Here is a 21,608-nt window from a genome sequence, read left to right as displayed (position 1 = left end):
AATGTTTCATTGTGTGTCTCGGTGTCAAACATTTTGTTAAATAATGTTCCTGCAAAGAATCTTGCATGCTATACAACACCAAAAGCACGACCAAAAGGCTAGTGGATATCTCAAATAAATAGGGGTTTTGCTGCTGGGTTAGTGGATGTTATCAACACCTTTTTAACAGTATAAAATCGCAAAGTAAATGAGGGAGGCCTGTTAATAACAGGCACATATCCATGTTTATCCACTAGCATTATGGTGTCACCAATGTTTTCAGTCCTGTGTTTTCAAACCTGCTCCATCCCATCCAGGATCACAGCCAGGAAGGTTTAACAATTAAATCCTGTACCACCACCTCATAAAAGGAACAATATATATTTAATGACAACAAAAAGCTGTTGGAGGTTAATCACAATTCTCTGATGGCACTAAATCCCAGAGGGAAGATTCCCTTCTAAACATACACAACTTTTGGACCTGGTGTATAAAATAAATTAAGCTGGCTTCCTTGCTTGAGAAGATTTGAAACTGACGTTTAAATGCGGATACAAAGTGGTGGAGTAACTCAGCGGGTCAGGCAGCATCTCTAGAGCATGTGGATAAAGGGTGACCGATAAAGGAGGGAATTTGTGCTTGGAGTCAGGTGATATATATATGTATAACTTAAGCATAAACGTAGATGGGTTGGTTAGTTAGTTTGCAGATGACACCAAAATTGTTGGGGTCACTGACTGTGAGGAAGGCAGTCAAAGTATACAGAGGGATATAGATCAGCTACAGAAATGGGCAGAAAAATGGCAGATGGAGATTAATCTGAGCAAGTGTGAGATGATGCACTTTGGAAGGTCAAATGCAAGATGAAATTATGCAATTCATTTCAAGACCTTTAACAGCACTCCATAACATAACAGTCTCTCCATAACTCATTGAAAATGGCAACATGGGTAGATAGAGTAATAAAGAATGCATCTGCGGCATTATAAGAGTCTTGGAAGTCAGGATGCAGCTTTATAAGACTTTGGTTAAAACGCATAAATTGACTTAAATTCTGCACCCATTTCTTGACGTTTAGGGTAGAAGCAAGATGGAAAGAGAGTGGGGGAATAGTTAATGTGAAGCCGGGTTTTTAAATGAGGAAGAAGTGAAGGGAGATAGTCACAAAATGCAGGAGTAACTCAGTGGGACAGGCAGCATCTCTGGAGAGAAGGAATGGGTGACGTTTCGGGTTGAGACCCTTCTTCAGACTGAAAGTGACGGGAAAGGGAAACGAGAGATATAGACGATGATGTAGAGAGTGACTTTTCGGGTCGAGACCCCTCAGACTGAAAGTGACGGGAAAGGGAAACGAGAGATATGGACAATGATCTACATTATCGTCTATATCTATATCTCTCGTTTCCCTTTCCTGTGACTTTCAGTCTGAAGAAGGGTCTTGACACAAAACGTCACCCATTCCTTATCTCCAGAGATGCTGCCTATCCTGCTGAATTACTCCAGCATTTTGTGTCTATCTTTGGTTTAAACCAGCATCTGCAGTTCCTTCCTACACAAAAAGTGATGGGAGAACATGATGGCTCCGATAAGTAGTAATTTATCCCAAAACTGTGTTGAGTATGACTGGAAATTTTGGTCTATTATAAGCTTACTTACTGAGATGGGGTGTGCTTAATTTCAACTCACTTACATGCTGCTATTTAGATTGCTAACTGTGTCCATTTCTTTCTATGTAATTTTTGTCGTATTTTCACTTTGTACTGTGCTTTTTTTTAGCACTTAACCAGAGCTGTGAACAATTTGGTTACATTCAAATTCATTACAACAAATGCTGCAGCACATCAGCAAACCACAGGCAAACTGGACCTTAACCTCGAGCCAAACATGGTCATAAGAGGCTGGTTATTCACTTCCCTCATCTCAGCCTCCTGAAACTAGTGTGACTCAGAGTATATTTTACTTCTGGATGACAAATCACAATATTCTCTTCCTCTCGCACAATGAGCCTCAGTAAAGAGCAGTAAGAAGGGGCGTTCATACGATGCAACAAATAAGTCAGCAAATGAGGGAATTTTTTCACAAATTCTGAGCCACATTTCCCACATCTTGAAAGAGAAGAGCATGCAAGCAGAAACATAACGACCTTGAGGAAAGGAGATAGATTCAATTAGATAGCCACCGGGTGGGTAATATGGAAGATACTGCGCTTCTTTAAAAAAATTTGCTGGGCACCCATATATTCCTAATTGAGAGGATTAGATGTTCAAAAGGGAACTGCAGATGCTGGAATATCGAAGGTACACAAAATTGCTGGAGGAACTCAGCGGGTGCAGCAGCATCTATGGAGCGAAGGAAATAGGCGACGTTTCGGGCCGAAACCCTTCTTCAGAAGGAAGGGTTTCGGCCCGAAACGTCGCCTATTTCCTTCGCTCCATAGATGCTGCTGCACCCGCTGAGTTCCTCCAGCAATTTTGTGTACCTTTGAGAGGATTAGATGTTCTCCTTGCCATCCTGAGTGCCTTGCCTCCATTTTGAGTGATTTTGGATCAGGAGTTAAAATGTCTTTTAACTGTTATAGTAACTGTCTCATCCACCGTCACCTGCAGCTCATTCCATACGCATACCAAGCTCTGTGAAAAAATGGCCCCACAGGTTCCTATAACATCTTTCCCTTCCCAACTTATACCTTTGTCCTCTGGTTCTTGATTTCCCTACTCTGTGTAAATTATTACTTAATTTACCCAGATATGTTATTAATTATAAATCATTTATACAATTGTTGGTATATTTAACTCAGTCAACGTGATAATTCCTTCTAACTTGCTTAAGTAGTACTATCCCAATCAGGCCAGCCCTACACTAACTGAAGCTAACTGAGTCGTGAGGAACAAAACAGAATGTACTTATGGAACTCTTTATTCTTCAAACAGTGCCATGGCATCATTGTGCCTAGTTAACACATTGGAACTGGCAGAGGGAGGCTTTAATCTTGAGGTCAGTGCCACAGAAAATGCAACAATTCCTTGTCTAACACACAGAAACATTGTTTTTGGTAATGTGCTCAGGACTTAATGTAGAACTCAGGACTCAGACCTCCTGACCTTGAAGCAAGAGGATTATCAACAACCGCTGCCTGAATCACACACTTTTCTCTTCTGCCATTATAAACATGTATGTTGCAGTCTGTTCATCTTTTACACGCGTTCATCCATTGACTTCGCTAGACGATCTTCAGGCAGAAACTTAATGTGGAACAATGAACGATGACACCCGAGATGGAAACAGAGACAAGGTCTCAACCAGTTGAATTATATCCCCATCCCCTCTCTCTTTCCTGTGCCCCGCCCTCACCTTAATACATGGTAGACAAAAATGATGGAAAACTCAGTGGGTGAGGCAGCATATATGAAGCGAAGGAATAGGTGACGTTTCGGGTCGAGACCCTTCTTCAGTGATGTGGGAGTGGGGGGGGGGGGGGGGTGGGTGCAGGAAGAAGAAAGAAAGAGGCGGATACAGTGGGCTCTTGGAGAGCTGGGAAGGGGAGGGGAAGAAGGGAGAAAGCAAGGACTATCTGAAATTGGAGAAGTCAATATTCATACAGCTGGGGTGTAAACTACCCAAGCAAAATATGAGGTGCTGCTCCTCCAATTTGCAGTGAGACTCACTCTGGCCATGGAGGAGGCCCAGGACAGAAAGGTCGGATACGGAATGAGAGGGGGAGTTGAAGTGCTGAGCCACCGGGAGATCAGGTTGGTTAATGCGTTGTTGGGCGAAGCAATCACCAAGCCTGCGCTTGTTCTCACCAATGTAGAGCAGTTGACACCTAGAGCAGATGCAATAGATAAGGTTGGAGGAGGTGCCGGTGAACCTCTGCCTCACCTGGAAAAACTGCTTGGGTCCTTGGATGGCGTCAAGGGGGGAGGTAAAGCGACAAGTGTAGCATTTCCTGCGGTTGCAAGGGAAAGTACCAGGGGAGGGGGTGGTTTGGGTGGGAAGGGACAAATTGACCAGGGAGTTACGTAGGGAGCGGTCTCTGCCGAAAGCCGAAAGAGGAGGAGATGGGAAGATCTGGCCAGTGGTGGGATTCAGTTGGAGGTAGCGAAAATGTTGGAGGATTATCTGTTGTATGTGACGGCTGGTAGGGTGGAAGGTGAGGACAAGGGGGACTCTGCCCTTGTTACGAGTGGGGGGGGAGTGAGAGCGGAGCTACGGGATGTAGAAGAGACCCTGGTGAGAGCCTCGTCTATAGTCGAAGAGGGGAACCCCCGTTCCGTGAAGAATTAGGACATCTCCGATGCCCTGGTTTGGAACATGTTCATTTCTCCTACTATCTCCACTCTGTCGCCTTGCTTATTTACTCTAATTCGTACACATCTCCCATCTCCAAGTCCCTCATTTCCTCCTTATCCCCTAGCTCCACTCTTCACAATTATGTATCCTTCCTGGGCTCACACCTGCCTTTAGCCAACAGTCAGCTTATCAGGAAACCTCCTTGCCTGAGGTCATCTGTTGCCGGCCCCGATTTGTCCTGTTTTTTTCTTCACATCCAGTTTCTTCTCCCACTCTCCCTACTACAACTAGATAAAACGCAACAACAGCTTTTCACTGTATTTCGGTTCCGACCAGAAACATCACCTATCCATTTTCTCCAGAGATGCTGCCTGACCCACTGAGATACTCCAGTATGTTATGTCTATCATCACCTATCTATGTTCTCCAACAATGCTGCCTACTCCACTGAGTTACTCCAGCACATTATGTTTAAATCTTTTAAAATGTTACATTCCTAGAAAACGTATGAGTAAGTTATTATCTGGGAAACATTCCCTGCAAGCACCTTGGACAAATCTGAAGAAATGTACACAAATACCACAAAGAGACTAAAACTATTCGATTTTAAGTGTTGGTAATCAAGATAATTTACTGCCAAAATCATAAAATGTTTGAATGTAATTATAGTAAAAACAAAGATAAAGTCAGCATCTGTGGGCAGAGAAGCAGAGTTAATGTTCAGGTTAAAGACCCATTGTCAGCGAGTGTAAGGCCCATGAATAGGACAAGGGTGTGTAATGTCAATATGGATAGGACATAGGGAATATGTTGAGGCCGAGGTTTCCCGAAGCATAATTGTTAATTAAGTTATTTGGTCAATGTGTTAATGGAAACATGTGTTAGCGAGAGAGAGAGAACATGAAGCATTGTGTAGGAAGAAACAGCAGATGTTGGTTTAAACCGAAGATAGACGCAAAGCTGCGGTAGGTCAAGCAGCTGAAAAGGAATAGGTGAAGTTTCAGGTCGAGACCCTTCAGACTGAGAGTCAGGGGAAAGGGAAATGAGAGATGTAGATAGATGGTGATATAGAGAAATATAGAACAAATGAATGAAAGATATGCAAAAAAAGTTACGGTCAAGGAAACTGGCCATTGTTAGCTGTGGGCTAGGATGCACCATTGTTCTTTAAACCGATGGAATGCAGGCAGTTAGAGAGTGGGAACGTAAACAAAGGAAAGTAACTATTGTAAAATGCAAAGTTCATAACATGCCCCTCTTCAGAGACCCGCTGAGTTTCTCCAGCATTGTGTGTCTTTCCCAGCAGGTCAGGTCGTGTTAAAAGTTAAATTAAGCGAAGACCTAGGGATAACCTGGCCCATCCTAATGTAGAGAAAGTGAGTTACTTGAAGTTGTGGAGTTCGATTATGAGGATAGATTTGATTTCATCAATGGTGAAATAATGAATTGAAAACTGAATCTACAAATATTAAATAGGTTTGCAACATAATCATTACAATTAATAAAATAATATCTGGAGCACTACCCAAGTATTTATATATTGAAACAGGGATTTTAAAGTAGTTAGATCTATGAGGGGAAAAAAATAATTACATCTAAGGAGCCTTAGTTATTTTTTGGCTGAAGGCAAAACTTTGAATGCCACAAGATTATGCATTTTAATACTATCTGACTGCTGTTAGTTAATTACTGTGACTAACTGTTATGTTACTCTTACAATAGAGCAAAGATACCTGCAGGATCAAGAACAAAATGGCTGGTGGCAGTTGTCCCAAGGGCAATGGTAAGATGTAAAGCATTGTGGAATTATTGCTTTAGATTTTATTTTAGTCAGAGGGTGGTGAATCTGTGGAATTCTTTGCCGCAGAAGGCTGTGGAGGCCAAGTCAATGGATATTTTTAAGGCAGAGATAGATAGATTCTTGATTAGTACTAGTGTCAAAGGTTATGGGGAGAAGGCAGTAGAATGGGGTTAGGTGATCAGCCATGATTGAATGGCGGAGTTGACGTGATGGTCCGAATGGCCTAATTCTGCTCCTATCACATCACCTTATGACCTTATGTTGCAGTGCAGGTATTGTCACTCTCCATATTTATATAACATTGCTTTTTTCTTGGGAGAGAAATGTTTATGCATTATTTTGCTAACTCTACCATCAACCCATTATACATTTTCAGTGATAATGACAGCTTTCCATAAGCACTAGTGACAGCTGATGAAGGCACAGAGTGCTGGAGTAACTCAGTGGATTAGCAGAGACTGGCTGACTCGCTGAGTTACTCTAGCACTTTGTCTTTTTTCATAAACCAGCATCTGCAGTTTCTTCTGTCAACCAGTGACAGCTGTGTAGATTTTAATTACATCGTCTAAAAAATTCTCTATTTCTTCTTTTCTCTCTCTTTCTTCTCTCCATTCATCGGTACCTTTTTGTTTACTTTTCTCTTCTTTCGGACTACCTTACTATCTCACGCACCAAGCTCTATGATAATTTCTCTTTTTCTACTTCCTTCCTTACTCCTGTTTTATTGTTAAATTAAAAATAAGATGTTGTACATGAAATGTAACATGTCAATATGTATTAGGTACTTTGGTACCACATTATTGTGCTTACTTCTAACAAAAATAAATTATTAAAAAAAAAAAAATTTAAAAAAAAAGCAATCATGAGGATTTGGTCAAGACAAGGTTTCCACAGATGGCTAATCCAGTATGTGTGCTTATTGGACATGAGCCAGGGAACTGGTTGCTTTACCAGTATTCAATGTGGCAGCTAATGTTATATTCCAAAAAGTGTCACAAACTAGATCCACTTCATGTTGACATAATGACAAATTAAATTGAATCAGATTTAATTAAATTGCTAATTGCAATCTATTACTACTCCTCCGATCCATTTCCTATTCTTTTTCTCCAGTGGTGCTGACCGACCTGCTGAGTTACTCCAGCACTTTGTGTCTATCTTTGATATGAATCAGCATCTGCAGTTCCTTGTTTCTGCAATCTATTCATTTTTCTTTATAAATAGAGAACAGGGACAAATAAAGGAAGTAGTTTAGTGCTGGCCACACGTAAATATTTAGTGGACAGTCCGAACAGACACACCTCACCTTTTCTGTCCATTCTGTTGCCATTTGTTATTGAACCAGTATACAGCAAAAATAGTGTGATTATTCTTGCACCAAATATAATAGGATGCACACTGTAAGTAATAAAAAAGTTAATTCTGATTAGGTCACGGCACAGGTTTCAAACATGTCTGCCAAAATAATATACCTCTCTCAACCCACATAAATAAAAATCTCCTGCCAGTAAGTACTACAGATTAAAAAGTCAGAGGAATTATGTTTTATTCCTCTCTAGCTGATTTAGAATTTATAGAATTAGGAACCCATGGTATAATTAGATTTTCTCTTTTGTTGACCCAGTTTCTGAGAAACAGAATGAATCAGTTCAGAGTATGGAAGGAATCAGATTGAAACATAATTTCAAATCCCAATACTATGAAGCCAAAAAGATAACCAAGTCACCAGGTGAGAAAATAAATTTGTATGTACAGGTCTATCAGCTGTACTATGGTATCTGCAGGGCATCTAATTCTTAGCACTTTTAAGATTTACATTGTATATATATTGCACTAACAAGGTATCTTAAATGCATAGACTTTATGATATTCAAAGTTGTATCATAAATATCTTGCAGTGTGTTTATAATTCAAATGGTGCCACTCAAGGTTGTATTAATCGAACAATAAATGCAACAAACCGCCATCACTCCAACTGTAAATGAGGACTACTCACACTCATTTATAATTCCATTGATAACACTATGTAAATAATTGCACAAGATACCCTTATGTATAAATAAAAACAGACAAAGTTGCAAATACTCAAGTCAACCATTGTGGGAAGCTGGAGAAGAAATTGCAGGAGCCCTGGTTGACTTATGCATTATTGTTAGTCAGGGATGAGAGGCCAGAAGATTGCAAGGTAGTTAATATTATGTCTTTATTTAAGAAGGGTTGCAAAGAAAAACAAGGGAAGAATGGACCAGTAAGCCTAATATCTGTGGTAAGTAACTTCCTGGATGGAATTCTGAGGGATAATTTAGAAATTATGCATTTAGGAAGACATGGGATTGCAAGAGATACACAGCATAGCTTTGTGCGAGGAAGATTGCGTCTCATGAATTTGATTGAGTTTTTGGCAGAAGTAACTAAGAAAGTCAATAAGGGCAGGGACAGGTAGGTTGGTCGATAAGCTGCTCTAAAAGGTTGAATCGCCTATGAGCCAGGAAGAGATAGAAAATTGAAAATTGGATACATAATTGGCTTGATGGTAGGAAATAGAGGGTGACGGTGGTAGGTTGTTTTTCAGAGTGGAAACCTGTGATTAGTGCTATGCCCATTGTTGACTCTCATCTATATGAATGATTTTGATGAGAATGGTTTTACTAAGTTTGCACATGACACAAAAATAAATAAAATAGTTTAGTTCAGTTTAGAGGTGCAGCGCTAAAATAGGCCCTTCGGCCGACCGAGTCCACGCTGTCCAGCGATCCCCACACTCTAGGGAAATTTACAATTTTACCAAAGCCAATTAACCTCCAAACATGTATGTCTTTGGAGTGTGGGAGGAAACCGAGATCCCGAAGAAAACCCACACAATCAACTGGGAGAACGTACAAACTCCTTACAGACAGCACCCGTAGACAGGATCGAGCCCAGGTCTCTGGTGCTGTAAGGCAGCAACTCTACCGCTGTGCCACCGTACCGCCCAAATGTCATAGAAAGTGAAAAAGATTACCAAGAATAATGGCAGCATTTGATCAGCTCCGTAAGTGGGATGAGGAATGGCAAATGGAGTTAAATTCTGATAAGTGCAAGGTGTTACATTTTGGGAAATCAAACCAGGGTAGGACTTTCACATTGAACAGTAAGCCCTTGGGGAGTGTGTTGAACAGAGGACCATGGAGTACAGGTGCATGGCTCCTTGTAAAATGACATCACACGTAGACAAGGTGGTGAAGATGAATTTTGGGAAGCTGTCTTCATCAGTAAGGGCATTGAGTATTGAAGTTGGGATGTTATGTGGCTGTTGTACAAGACATCGGAAAGGCCACACATGAAATATTGTAGGGCGGAGAGATCTAGTACAGGTGCACAGTTTCCTGAAAATTGTGTCACGGGTTAATAGGGTGATAAAGACGGCTTTTGACACATTGGCCTTCATCAGTCAGGGAATTGAGTATAGACGTTGGGATGTTCTGTTACAGTTGTACAAGACATGCGTCAGGCCGCATTTGGGGTTTTGAGTTCAGTTTTGGTCACTTAAGACACATGAAGCTGAAAGAAAGCGCAGAAAAGATTCACAAGGATGTAGCCTGTATGAGCTACCAGAGGAAGTGGTTCAGGCATAACAATAGCGAAAGACATTTGGATAGGTATGTGGATAGGGAAGGTTCGAGGACCACGGGTCAAACACGGGCAATTGGGACTAGCTTAATTGAGCATCTTGGTCAGCATGGGTGAGTCGGGCCAAAGGGCCTGTTTCCATGCTGTTTTAATCTCTCTCTATAACCAGCATCAATGGAAGGAGAGACAGAGTTAAAATTTTAAGTCAATGATGTTTCTTCAGAAGTAATTCATGTTACTTATGTACTGTAGCTGACAACAATCGTTTGTTTTCCTTCTCGTACTCAGCACTTGTGTTCCCACATTGGCCACATGCATTCATGCACTCTGCACATTTCACTCTCATCGTTTGCACCAATATCATTCTCACATTACACATATTTTATATCTATATATTGGCAATACGATTCACACTAGTTCAGCTTTGTCTTATAAATTTATTATCCTTAACAGTATTATTAACCAGAAATCTCATTTGTGCATCGTGCCCCACTTCTTCCTTATTTGGAAGCATAGGTGAAGTGTCTGTGCAGTTAAATTGCAGATGTTGTTTTGAGCGTGGGCTAAAATATTGTTCCTTGGATATGCATGATCTTTAAAGTCAAGGTTTCCACATGACCAAAACATTGTATCAGGATAAGGGACTGCCAATTAAGCACAGAGATAAGAAATTATTTCAGTAAATTTGCATGAGTTCCATTTTAGCGCACTTTTACATCTACTCCCTATATACCAAATGTAGGCCAATTAACCTACAAACCCACATGTCTTTGGGATGTGGGAAGAAGCCAGAGCACCCGGAGGAAACCCATGTGGACACAGGGAAAACATGCAAACTCCACACAGACAGCACCCAAGGTCATGATCGAACCCTGATATGTGGTGCTGTGAGGCAGCTCTACCAGCTGTACCACCAGGCGGGAAGCGTCCTGCAGCCGGGGGAGTGGGACGGCTTCGGGTGGGGCCTGTCAGGGGCTGGTGGGGGGGGGGGGGTGAGGGGGGGGGGGGGAGGGGGGGGGTGTGGGGGTGTGGGGGAGGGGGTGTATGTGGGGGAAGGGGGGGGGGGGGGGGTGTGGGCTCACCGGATCCCGGCTCCGACCGTACTCCTGGCTCCAGGAGACAGCTCCGGACTCATTCAGCTGCTCCCGTCCCCAGCGCCTGTCGCGCTCACAGCCCCCGCCCGCGGAACACAGCCCACACTCCGCTGCTTCAGCTTTATTCTTGGCGGCTTCTGGGCGGGCGGCTCCTGGGCGAGTGGATCCTGGAAGGGTGGCTCCTGGACAGGCTCACTGACTCGGCCCCGCCTCCGGGGATTTATTCTCCAGAGGGTGCCGGAAGGGGCGTTACCTTCATGGTGAGTGACAGGCGAGAAGACCAATCTGCTGATCTTACAATTTTTTAAACCTTCATAACTTTAGTAATCTGCCACCGATCGGAACAAAACTTGGTGCCCTGGAGCAGAGAATGGTGAGTAAGGTGGCGAAAAAATCCTAGCGATATATGGTACCATTTTTGCGCAAATTTAAAAACAACGCAAACTGGAAGTGATCAAGATGAGAGTTTTAGTAATAGTATAGATTTTATAATCTTGCAGTTACTCTTGCAAATAGCTTTCACAATTCAATGTTTTAATATATCTCACAAAGATAGTATAAAGTGTGGCTAAAAACAGCATAATGTAGCTGAGGTTATAAATTGACAGATATTTTGAAGTACATGTAGAAATTATTTATGATTATTCATTCATAGAGGAATGTATAACTGACTTTAATTCAAACAATTTGCTGGCACAATTGGAAGCAAATGTGTCTTAGAAGTATATTTCTTTAATTCCACAGAGTCATGGGTTATAAAGGATATAAAATTCCACAGGTCTCAAGCAATTGCACCAGAGATAAAGTCCGACCGACTGAGAAACTGCAAACTCCTCGTGGAGAAAGCAATTAAGGTGAAAATGTTTATCAAACATTTAAAGCTGCTTTTTGTTCAGAGTAGAGCATTCTTTACCCTAAAGTAAAGGGCTGGAGTCAGAGGATTTGAAACGCACATGGTTTCAGGTGCACACCAACAGTGGAATTTCAGTTTTTATTTTGTTGCAATTCTAAGATGGTAAAAAAACTGTACATAATCTATTTTCAACGTGAGCCTGGGTTGAAGTGATGTATTTATCTCCTCAAATTAGATAGTCTTCCATTAATTGTACCTTCTGAACATGCTCTAGATAAACTTACTTCACCTGAAGACGTGATAAACTTACATTATCTCTTACATGCTCTTTTCACATAAGGCTAACCATGACAATACTAGCCAGATAGGTTTAAAGGTGTATTCATAAGGTCAGAAGGAATAGTAGAATAAGGCCATTCGGCCAATCAAGTCTACTCTGCCATTCAATCATGGCTGATCTATCTCTCCGTCCTAACCCCATTCTCCTGCCTTCTCCCCATAACCTCTGACACCTGTACTAATCAAGAATCTATCTATCTCTGCCTGAAAAATATACTCTTTGGTTTGAATCCATCTTGCAGCTTCCCGTCTCAGAACAAACAGCTGCAGAATATATGCAACACTATAGTTAAGTCCCAAATTGGTTCTGCTCCTGCACTATCATAAGCATCACTCTGCTTCAAGGTCAACGGAACCCATATTTTTATATTAGTGCATTTTATGGTTTGCTGAAAATGTGTCTGTGTAGTTGATATTCCATTTTATCTATTAGAAATGACTTTCTAAAGCATCTAAGGTAGACAAAATTGCTGGAGAAACTCAGCGGGTGAAGCAGCATCTATGGAGTGAAGGAATAGGTGATGTTTCGGGCCGAGACCCTTCTTCTTTAAAGCTCATGAAGCCAACCAAAGAAATGCATGATTGAATTTCTGGAATACAGAATCCCATCATTTCAACACTATTAAAATTATGGGAATATCATTGGTGAAATCCAGCCATGCAGAGCAATGTGAATTTTAGACTTTGGTTAATATTGTAATTTAATACAGTATATCGGCGAGACCAAGCGCAGACTCAACGACCCCCCCCCCCCCCCCCCCCCCCCCGGTTGCTAACCGGTCCTCTTCCCATTCTCACATTGACCTTTCTGTCCTGGCTCCTCCATTGTCAGAGTAAGGCCACACACAAACTGGAGGAACACCTTATATTCTGCTTGGCAGCCTACAACCTAATTGTATGAACATTGAATACCCCAATTTTAGGTAACCACATAAACCTCCTCCTCTCATTTCTTCCTTCAAGCCTCCCCCCCCACCCCATTGCACCCCCTCTCCCTTGTGCCACATCTAGACTTGCACCTATTTCTCCCCTTCCTTCTACATTCCTTCCTCTAGCTTCACAATTTGCAACTCTACAATCCTTTTGCCTCATCTTCTGTCTTTTCATCTCTGGCCTATTTCCAACCATCTGCCCATCAACACCCCCCCCTTCACCTGTATCAACCTATTATGTGCCAGATAGACACAACGTGCTGGAGTAACTCAGCGGGTCAGGCAGCATCTCTGGAGGAAAGCTCTGAGTGCAAATGTTCAGCGAAATGGTCGCTGAGTCCGCGCTTGGTACACTATTCATAAGTACAGTATTTATAAGTTCCGACCCGAAATGTCACCCATTCTTTTTCTCCGGAGATGCTGCCTGACCCGCTGAGTTACTCTAGCACTTTGTGTCTACTTTCAGTATGAACCACATCTGCAGTTCCTTCCTACATATTATGTGCCAGGCTTTGTCCTGACCCTCCTCTCCTCCAGATTTCTCCCCCGCTCACCCCCACACCTACAATCAGTCTGAAAAATGGTCCCGACCCGAAACATTACCTATCCATGTTTTCCAGAGATGTTGCCTGACCCGCTGAGTTACTCCAGCACTTTGTGTCTTTTTCTGTTAACCAGCATATGCAGCTCCTTGTTTCAACTTTGTCATTTTCCTTGATTGGTTTTGGGAGTCACAACATGGTGAGACAGGGGCTGGTAAGAAATAGGTGGAAGAAAGTGAGGTATGGTGGAACTGGGTGGGGAAAGGGCGGAGGGGTTAAGAGACAGGGTGGTGGGTGATAAGGAAACATGATGAAAAAAACAATGGGCAGATAGAACCTTGTGATGGGAAGGGAGCAGGAAGATTTTCAATATCATCTGTGATGGCAAAGTTATGGTTGAGACTTGTTCGAATTTAGTTTGTTGTTTTCTATTGAACGGCAAAAATGTTGAAAGTAATTTTACTAAATAATAAATAATTGATCAACGTCCTTATTCCTCAGCTAAAAAAGATATTTACCGTCTTTGGACCATATCCAGTAATCAGACAGTGTCTACGCCACAGAGGCTGGTTGGAGAAGAAGATGTCGAAACCACCAAAAAGCCCTCAGAAAAGGGAGAAGATAACGTTTGTGGAAAATGATCTAGATGATGGAATTGGTGATTCTGATGGGTGTGATTCTGACGGTACGCAGTTTTTTAATCCTAAACTAGATGTGTATGTGCGTGTAGGTTCAGCAATTTATATTGATACAAATTTTAGTATATTTCCTTTGTTTTGCACAATCTTGGGCTTTCTCACAGCATTCTGTAAGTAAATGGCATTAACAAGAAGATCTATGCACTAACTCATGCAATTACCATGTGAGTATTTCACACTTGATGTCATAAATAGTTTTTGTAGGCACAGCATGATTAACACATTAGCAGACAACATGATGTAAACACAATGCAAAACCACGAAGCTTCACATATCCAATATCCTATATGCATTTTGAGCATAATGTCCCTTGTAGGGGTGCACAGATAGCTGGGAGGGTTACATTTGGTCAGGGAACCCAGAGGTTTGTCCCCAAGATCTGGGAATCATGATAGTTATAGGAAAATCTACAAAACAGGATAAAAGAGGAGCTTACAGCGATATTAAACTGTGCACCCGAATCCCATTTTAGTAAATATATTCCTGTAACTCTACATCAGAACGTCTGACGAAGGGTCTCGTCACCCATTCCTTCCCTCCAGGGATGCTGCCTGTCCCGCTGAGTTACTCCAGCTTTTTGTGTCTATCTTCAGTTTAAACCAGCATCTGCAGTTTCTTCCTACATCTCATTAATTGATTTGTTCAAAACCCTGGAGTTTAAATGTGATTGACCTTAAGCTGTGATGTTTTCTTTAACAATGCAGACAAAGCGGGTGATGAGAAAGACCTCTCTGATGATCCAGATAGCATCCATGACATTGTGGTTAGTGTTGTACAGTTATTAATCTATTAAAGTTTACTGTCAATAATATTTTTTTGAAGAATGGAAGCATCTGGATAAAACCTGGCAATATAATGGTCAGTTTCGAAGTGGCTGCATCATTTAATGCAGTTTTAACAGCATGCATATAAAACCAAAAGAAAATCCTATACAACAATGTTTCTTAGATTGGAGGGAACTACCAAAAGCATGCAATGTATCAGTAAAGGTATCCATCTTGGAATGGCTCAGACTGCAAGATGGAACTTCAGATAAATGACTAAATACACAATTCTAGCTTGGTTTTAGGTTGCAAGCTAACTTGGTGAAACGTTTTGTGCTGGCAGTTCTGTGCCACAGTAGTTTTGGGAGTATTGAAGGGGAAGGCGGGATAGAGCTTGGGAAATCAAAATTGTGTATAAGGAGGTAAAAAACAAATAAACTAAGTTTCATGTTCTTTGTGAAAGGATATCAAATGCAGAAAGGTTGCAATGAAGATTCATCTAGATGTGACCATGGTCAGAATAGGATTTAATCACAAAATTGAGAAGTTTCAGTAACGAAGAACTTCAAGGTGGCTTCTTTTCCATGAGAATAAAGAAGATTAAAATATAACAGGACGGGTGAAAAGGATGATCTTTGGTTATACTTAATTAAACTGGAGGGATCAAAGACAACATTTTACTCTAGTTGGAATTAGGAAAAGGTTGCTAAAAATCCTTTAATTCTTTAAAAAAAAACAAAGAATAGTTAGAAAGAAAAGGAACTATAAATAATTGCGGATAAATTTGCAGACCTAATGGGCTAGATGGCCCGTTTCTGAATTGCAACATTTTATGACCAAGTAGAAAGAGACAACAGAAGGGAGAACCATTGTTTTATTTGTGATAATTTTCAATGTCATTTATGATCATCTGTCATCTATTCCATTAGTCATTAGTGTAATATGTGCCGCATACTACAAAGAAATTGTGTTAGCCATTTACATTTGTACTCGTTATATTGAAATGTCTGTACATTTAATTTTATGTTGCAGTCTCGACTATTGAAGAATGAAATGCCACATTTTCTCTGGACAAATGGAATTGATGGGCAGAACCTGCTAAAAGATCAGATTTTCAACCATTTTTTGGGGGCTGGTTCCTTCACCACAAAGGTAGGCTATGCTTCATGAGACTCACTCTTTCTTCACAATGTGGTCTTCAATATGTGGCAAGTGCTGTTTTGTACCAAAGTAGAAAATCCATTACACGGAGGACTCCTTCATCACAAACACAGGACCTCAGTTACATTGCTGACTTCACAATAAATGTATATTAAGATGAAGGCTTGCAAGGTAAGGCTCCTCATTATATTATCTCTCACTACTTTATCAATAAACTGTGATCCCTGCTCTACAGGGTTTAATTTCTTCACATTGAAAGTCAGGTTCCAATTGCATTGCAGCTTGTTGCTTCACCAATGAAGGTAAGATGTGCTGAAGTTACAGCAATGCAACAACATTTATCACAGTTATTTGAACATATGTAAGATTTAGCTGATGATACTTATCAAGGAGCATTCAAAGACTGGGGAGGAGAGGAAGGCAGTTCATGCATTCACTCAAGGGGATTAGGAACTCCTCTTGAATGCTGTAGAGCCATAAAACGCTAACTCTGGTTAAATGACATAGAGTCACAACCCTATCTCAGCAACAATCTACTATGGACTTTGTCAGGTTGCACTACATATTTTTGTTTGGACTATTGTTGTCTGATTACCTCGTATTACTGATAATTTGTTGTAGTATTCATGGAAGCAGAGGGTGGAGGAAGGGTGTTTTTCGGACTAGAGGCGGACTAGAGATCACCTGGGCCCGTTGCTGTTACTGGTTTATATTAATGATTTGGATGAGAATGTACAAGGCTTGATGAGTAAGTTTGCAGTTTACAATAAAGTAGGTGGTATCATAGACAGTGAAGATGGCTATCAAACATTACAGTAGGATCTTGATCAGCTGGACAAGTGGGCTGAGAAATGGCTCTTGGAGTTTAATGCAGATAGGTGTGAGGTGCCATATTTGGGAACTCAAAACTGGGCAGGGCCCTGGGGAGTTTGTAGAGCAGAGGGATCTAGTAGTAGAGGAACATAATTTCCTGAAAGGGACAATAGGGTGACAAATAAGGCTTTTGATACACTGACCTTCATCAGTCAGGGTATTTGAGTATAGAACTTACAATTGCACAAGATATTGGTGAAGCCACCTTTGCAGTACCATGTTCAGTTCTGTAAGAAAGATGTTATTAAACTGGAAAGAGTGCAGTGAAGATTCATGAAGATGTTACCAGGATTCGAGGGCCTGAGCTAAAGGGAGAGGTTGGGCAGGCTTGGATTTTATTCTTTGGAATGCAGGAGACTGAGAGATGACCTAATAGTGGTGTTTAAAATCACGAGGAGAATAGATAGGGTGAATGCACAGAGCCTTTTACCCAGGTTAGAGGAATCAAGAAGACATAGGATTAAGGTGAGAGAAGCAGCATTTAATCGGACCTGGGGAGCATCATTTTCAGTCGGAGGGTGATGAGTTTATGGAATGAGCTGCTAGAGGAGGTAGTTGAGGTCAGCACTGTACTAATAACATTTAAGAGTTACATGGACACATGCATGCATCGGAAAAGTTTAGAGGAATATAGGCCAAACATGGGTTAATGAAACGAGCTTAAATGGGGCATCTTGATCGGCAGGTATGAATTGGGCTGAAGGGTATGTTTCCGTGCTGCACGACTGTATGACTCTATTCATTATTGTATATTTATTTGTTATGTTGTTTCATTAATGTGATTAATGTGCCTGTAAACCTGCAGCGAGTCATTGTTCCGTTCCCTGGACATATGAGAGTTCAACTCTCTTGACTTGCACAGCTCAGAAACGGGTCCTTTGGCTAATTTGCCCATTCCATCCATGAAGCTAACCTATTCTTATCTCGTTTCCCTGCATAATGTTCGTGTGCCTCTCCCACATTCCATTCCAAGCACCCACCCGAATACCTTTTAAATACTCTCGCATTTCAGAAATCCAAATCCAAGAACATGAATAATTACAGTAGGTTAGAAAGAGACAATTCCAATCTTTAACACATTATTTGCAGTGTTCTACAATGGCATTTTATAAAAGACTCAATGAGTAACTGCAATCCTGTGCCTTGTGCCTTAACACAGCTGGAGATTTGTGTCCAGAGTCTTCTGCATTAGTGTAATGTCTTTCACAGAGCCATGAGTTCCTGTTGAAATTGCATCCACCCTCCCTTCAAATAGGGCCCCAGATCACAACTCACTGTGTAAACATATGTCTCCTTTGTCCACTAGTTCTTTTTATCATGATGGACAAATAGTGCTAAAGTAACCCAGCAGGTCAGGCAATATCACTGAAGAAAAAGGATGCAGAGCCAGTGCTAGGAATTGCGGGGCCCAATTAGAAAATTGATGGAGGGGCCCCTACTCTAGAAAAGTAAAAATTTATGTATGTTTATATTTCGTGTAGTATGCTCGTCTTTAACCAAAAAAAACATTAAATGCTTGATATACTAAAATTTTGAAAAACTATATGAAAGTGTCACACATCTAATAAAATGAGCGGCACTTTGAAAGATTGAATGTGTGTGTGTGTGTTTATGAGTGTATGCGATTGTGTCTCTGTGTCTGTGTGACTGAGTGTGTGTGTTTGTGTGTATGCGTCTGTGTGTGTGCGTGCATGGCCGGCCTTAGGGGGTTTAAACGGTTTAGAGATGTTTAGAGGGCTTCAGATGGGTTCAGGTGTGTTTACAATTGTTTAGAGGGGAATAGAGGGAAAGAGGGGGGCTAGAGGGGGTTTAGAGGTGTTCAGAGGGTCCCAGAGGGGTTTAGAGACGTTATAAGCCCCCCGTGAGAAATTGTATTTCTCTGAAATTGAAGATAGACATAAAGCTGGAGTAACTCAGCAGACAGGCAGCGCAGCGACTCTGGAGAGAAGACCCTTCTTCAGACTGAACTGAACTCGCGTCGGTGAGAGTACTTGTGATTGTCTGAAGAAGGGTCTCGATCAGAAACACAACCCTCTCCCCAGAGCCGCTGCCCGTCCCGCTGAGCCACCTTCAATTTCAGAGCCAAACAAAAAACACAGAGTGCTGGAGGAACTCAGCGGGTCAGGCGAATGCCTCACCAGCTGAGTTTCTCCAGCATTTTGGTCTACCGCTAAACATCAATGATTCCGGGAATGCTGAGGGGACAGGGTGATAGAGAGGGAGTAGGAGAGCTAGAGAGAGACGAGACGGGGAGCGGGAGAGAGAGCGCGAGAGAAAGAGGGAGGGAGGGAGCAACGTGGGTCGATAGGTGAATGACTAACCTGCACACCAGGAAGAACCCCTTCTCGCGGTCCGGGGCCCTCACTCATGATGGTGAGTTAAATGAAATTCTCAACGTGTCATCGATCTACATTCCTCAGTAATGTAATTGTGTTTTAAACAAGTATTAATGACGCCGCGTGAATTTTATTCAAAGGAACACGGCGTCATTAAATGAGTCTGAAGAAGGGTTTCGGCCCGAAACGTCGCCTATTTCCTTCGCTCCATAGATGCTGCTGCACCCGCTGAGTTTCCCCAGCAATTTTGTGTACCTTCGATATTCCAGCATCTGCAGTTCCCTTTTGAACACGGCGTCATTAATACTTGTTCAAAACACTATAACATTTACTGAGGAATGTGGATAGATGCAGGTTCATGACATCGCATAACAAGGTGTTAACTACTTACCGTTAAGAAGTGCTAACAGCACTAGTTAACAAATCGTTTGTGTATGATGGCCGTGCAGCGGTTGTTATGCATGTTCGTTAAAAAAAAATACGGATGGCGAATTTAAAAAAATCTTTATTTAACAAAGAGAATTCGTATTTCCGTACGAAATACTGAACATTAGTGCGGGGCCCCCATTAGGCGCGGGGCCCAATTGGGAGCAATCGGTCAAATCGGCTTAACGCCGGCCCTGAAAGGATGGGTGATGTTTTGGGCCGGGACACTTCTTCAGACTTTGAAGTGTCTGAAGAAAGGTCCCAACCAGAAATGTCATCCGTCCTTTTTCTTCGGAGATGCCGCCTGACCCGCAAAGTTACTCCAGCACTTTGTGTCTATCTTCGATATAAACCCGCATCCAGAGTTCCTTTCTACACATTTCCTTCGCTCCATAGATGCTGCTGCACCCGCTGACTTTCTCCAGCATTTCTGTGTAGCTTCCTTTCTACACAGTTCATTTATCATGTTTTTCTCAATCCGTTCCCAAGGAATGCAGTCAGTGTTTGAACATTAAACAACTTTGAGTTCCTCTCTGGAGGCTGGAATGTGAGGAATTTTGGACAAGCATGTATCCACAATATTCATAGCCGATTCTTTCACAATGCTATGCTGAAATCTTGGGGACTTACAGCACTTCAGTTGCTATACATTCTCCAGTACTCATTTTTTTTAGCAACACTAATTTAATTGTATCCCCATTGACTCTTAGACTCTCCACTAATTCTAGGTCTTTTTCTGTGTTTTCTTCTGTGTGGACAAACAGAAAATACTTGTTTAAGTATTAAGAAAATATTCTATGCCATTTATTTTTCTCCAATGTCATTTTAGCTATAAAACCATAGAAAATAATTTCACATTTCTATAGCAACATTTAAGGTTGTTTTTTATGTTCCTTTATAGTTTACTATAAATGTATTCTACATCCCTTTCCTCACCAATGTCATTCTTCAGATTTTAGTAAATATTCATTTATTGTGGTAGTGGAAGCCAGTGCAATAGTGTGTAAGAAGCTTTTAGATAGGTACATGAATGTGCAGAAGTGGACTTTCTCTCTCTCTCTCTCTCTCTCTCTCTCTCTCTCTCTCTCTCTCTCTCTCTCCCCTTCTCTCTCTCCCCCTCTCCCCCTCCCCCCTCTCTCTCCCCCTCTCTCCCCCCCTTCTCTGACCTCTCTCTCCCCCTCTCTCTCCCCCTCTCTCTCCCCCTCTCTCTTCCCCCTCTCTCTCCCCCCCCCTCTCTCTCCCCTCTCTCTCTCCAGGATGTTATTTACTGTGTCTTTTGCTCCCAGCCATTTCCCGACATCACATAGAGTGAATTAAATTGTCTGAAGACATGCTTTTATATGGTGGATATTGTAGAGAAGAGCCAAGATTGATCTTTTACTCGCCACTTCTGATGTGGTTTCAAATGGCTCAGTCTTGCCTTGGACACTCATGCTGGTGCCCAATATCATTGAAGATGGGGATGTTTTCGGAGCTTCCTTTTCTCATCAGCTGTTTTATTATGTATTCGCAACCAGATGAAGCAGACTGTGGAGCATTGAATCGATGTGTTAGTTGCAACAGTGCTTAGATCTATCTGTTGCATGCTAGGTTTGCAGAAGGGCATGGATTTTATCTTGTGTGGCAGCTTCACCAAGTCACTAACTATTAGTTATGGCTGGTGCTGATTCCAGCATCATGCTCATCCATACTCCACGTTGAAGGAGGGTTAATACCTTGGTTTGATAGTAATACAAATTATGCTTGTGTACATTTTTGCACTGGTTGATTATCCACAGTATCTCATAGATATTAGATTAGATTAGATTAGATTTCCTTTATTGTCATTCAGACCTTTCGGTCTGAACGAAATGCTGTTGCCTGCAGCCATACATGTAATAATAACAACACACAATAAACACAAATTAACAT

The 21,608-nt window shown here is 41.6% G+C and overlaps 1 protein-coding gene across 1 annotated transcript in view; it reads left to right on the top strand.

The window, feature by feature from the left end:
* The window catches only part of LOC116983406 (tubulin monoglycylase TTLL3-like), a 65,729-nt gene that overhangs the window by 13,501 nt on the left and 30,620 nt on the right, over positions 1-21,608 (top strand). Inside the window, exons 4-10 of the mRNA XM_033037165.1 lie at positions 2,910-2,973; positions 5,992-6,052; positions 7,695-7,799; positions 11,518-11,627; positions 13,941-14,124; positions 14,842-14,900; positions 15,934-16,053. Of these exons, the coding sequence (XP_032893056.1) occupies positions 2,910-2,973; positions 5,992-6,052; positions 7,695-7,799; positions 11,518-11,627; positions 13,941-14,124; positions 14,842-14,900; positions 15,934-16,053 (703 nt within the window). The remainder of the gene's footprint in view (positions 1-2,909; positions 2,974-5,991; positions 6,053-7,694; positions 7,800-11,517; positions 11,628-13,940; positions 14,125-14,841; positions 14,901-15,933; positions 16,054-21,608) is intronic.

This window comes from Amblyraja radiata, chromosome 18 (assembly GCF_010909765.2).
Source record: "Amblyraja radiata isolate CabotCenter1 chromosome 18, sAmbRad1.1.pri, whole genome shotgun sequence".
Lineage (NCBI taxonomy): Eukaryota > Metazoa > Chordata > Chondrichthyes > Rajiformes > Rajidae > Amblyraja > Amblyraja radiata.
This window is presented reverse-complemented; position numbering and strand designations above follow the sequence as displayed.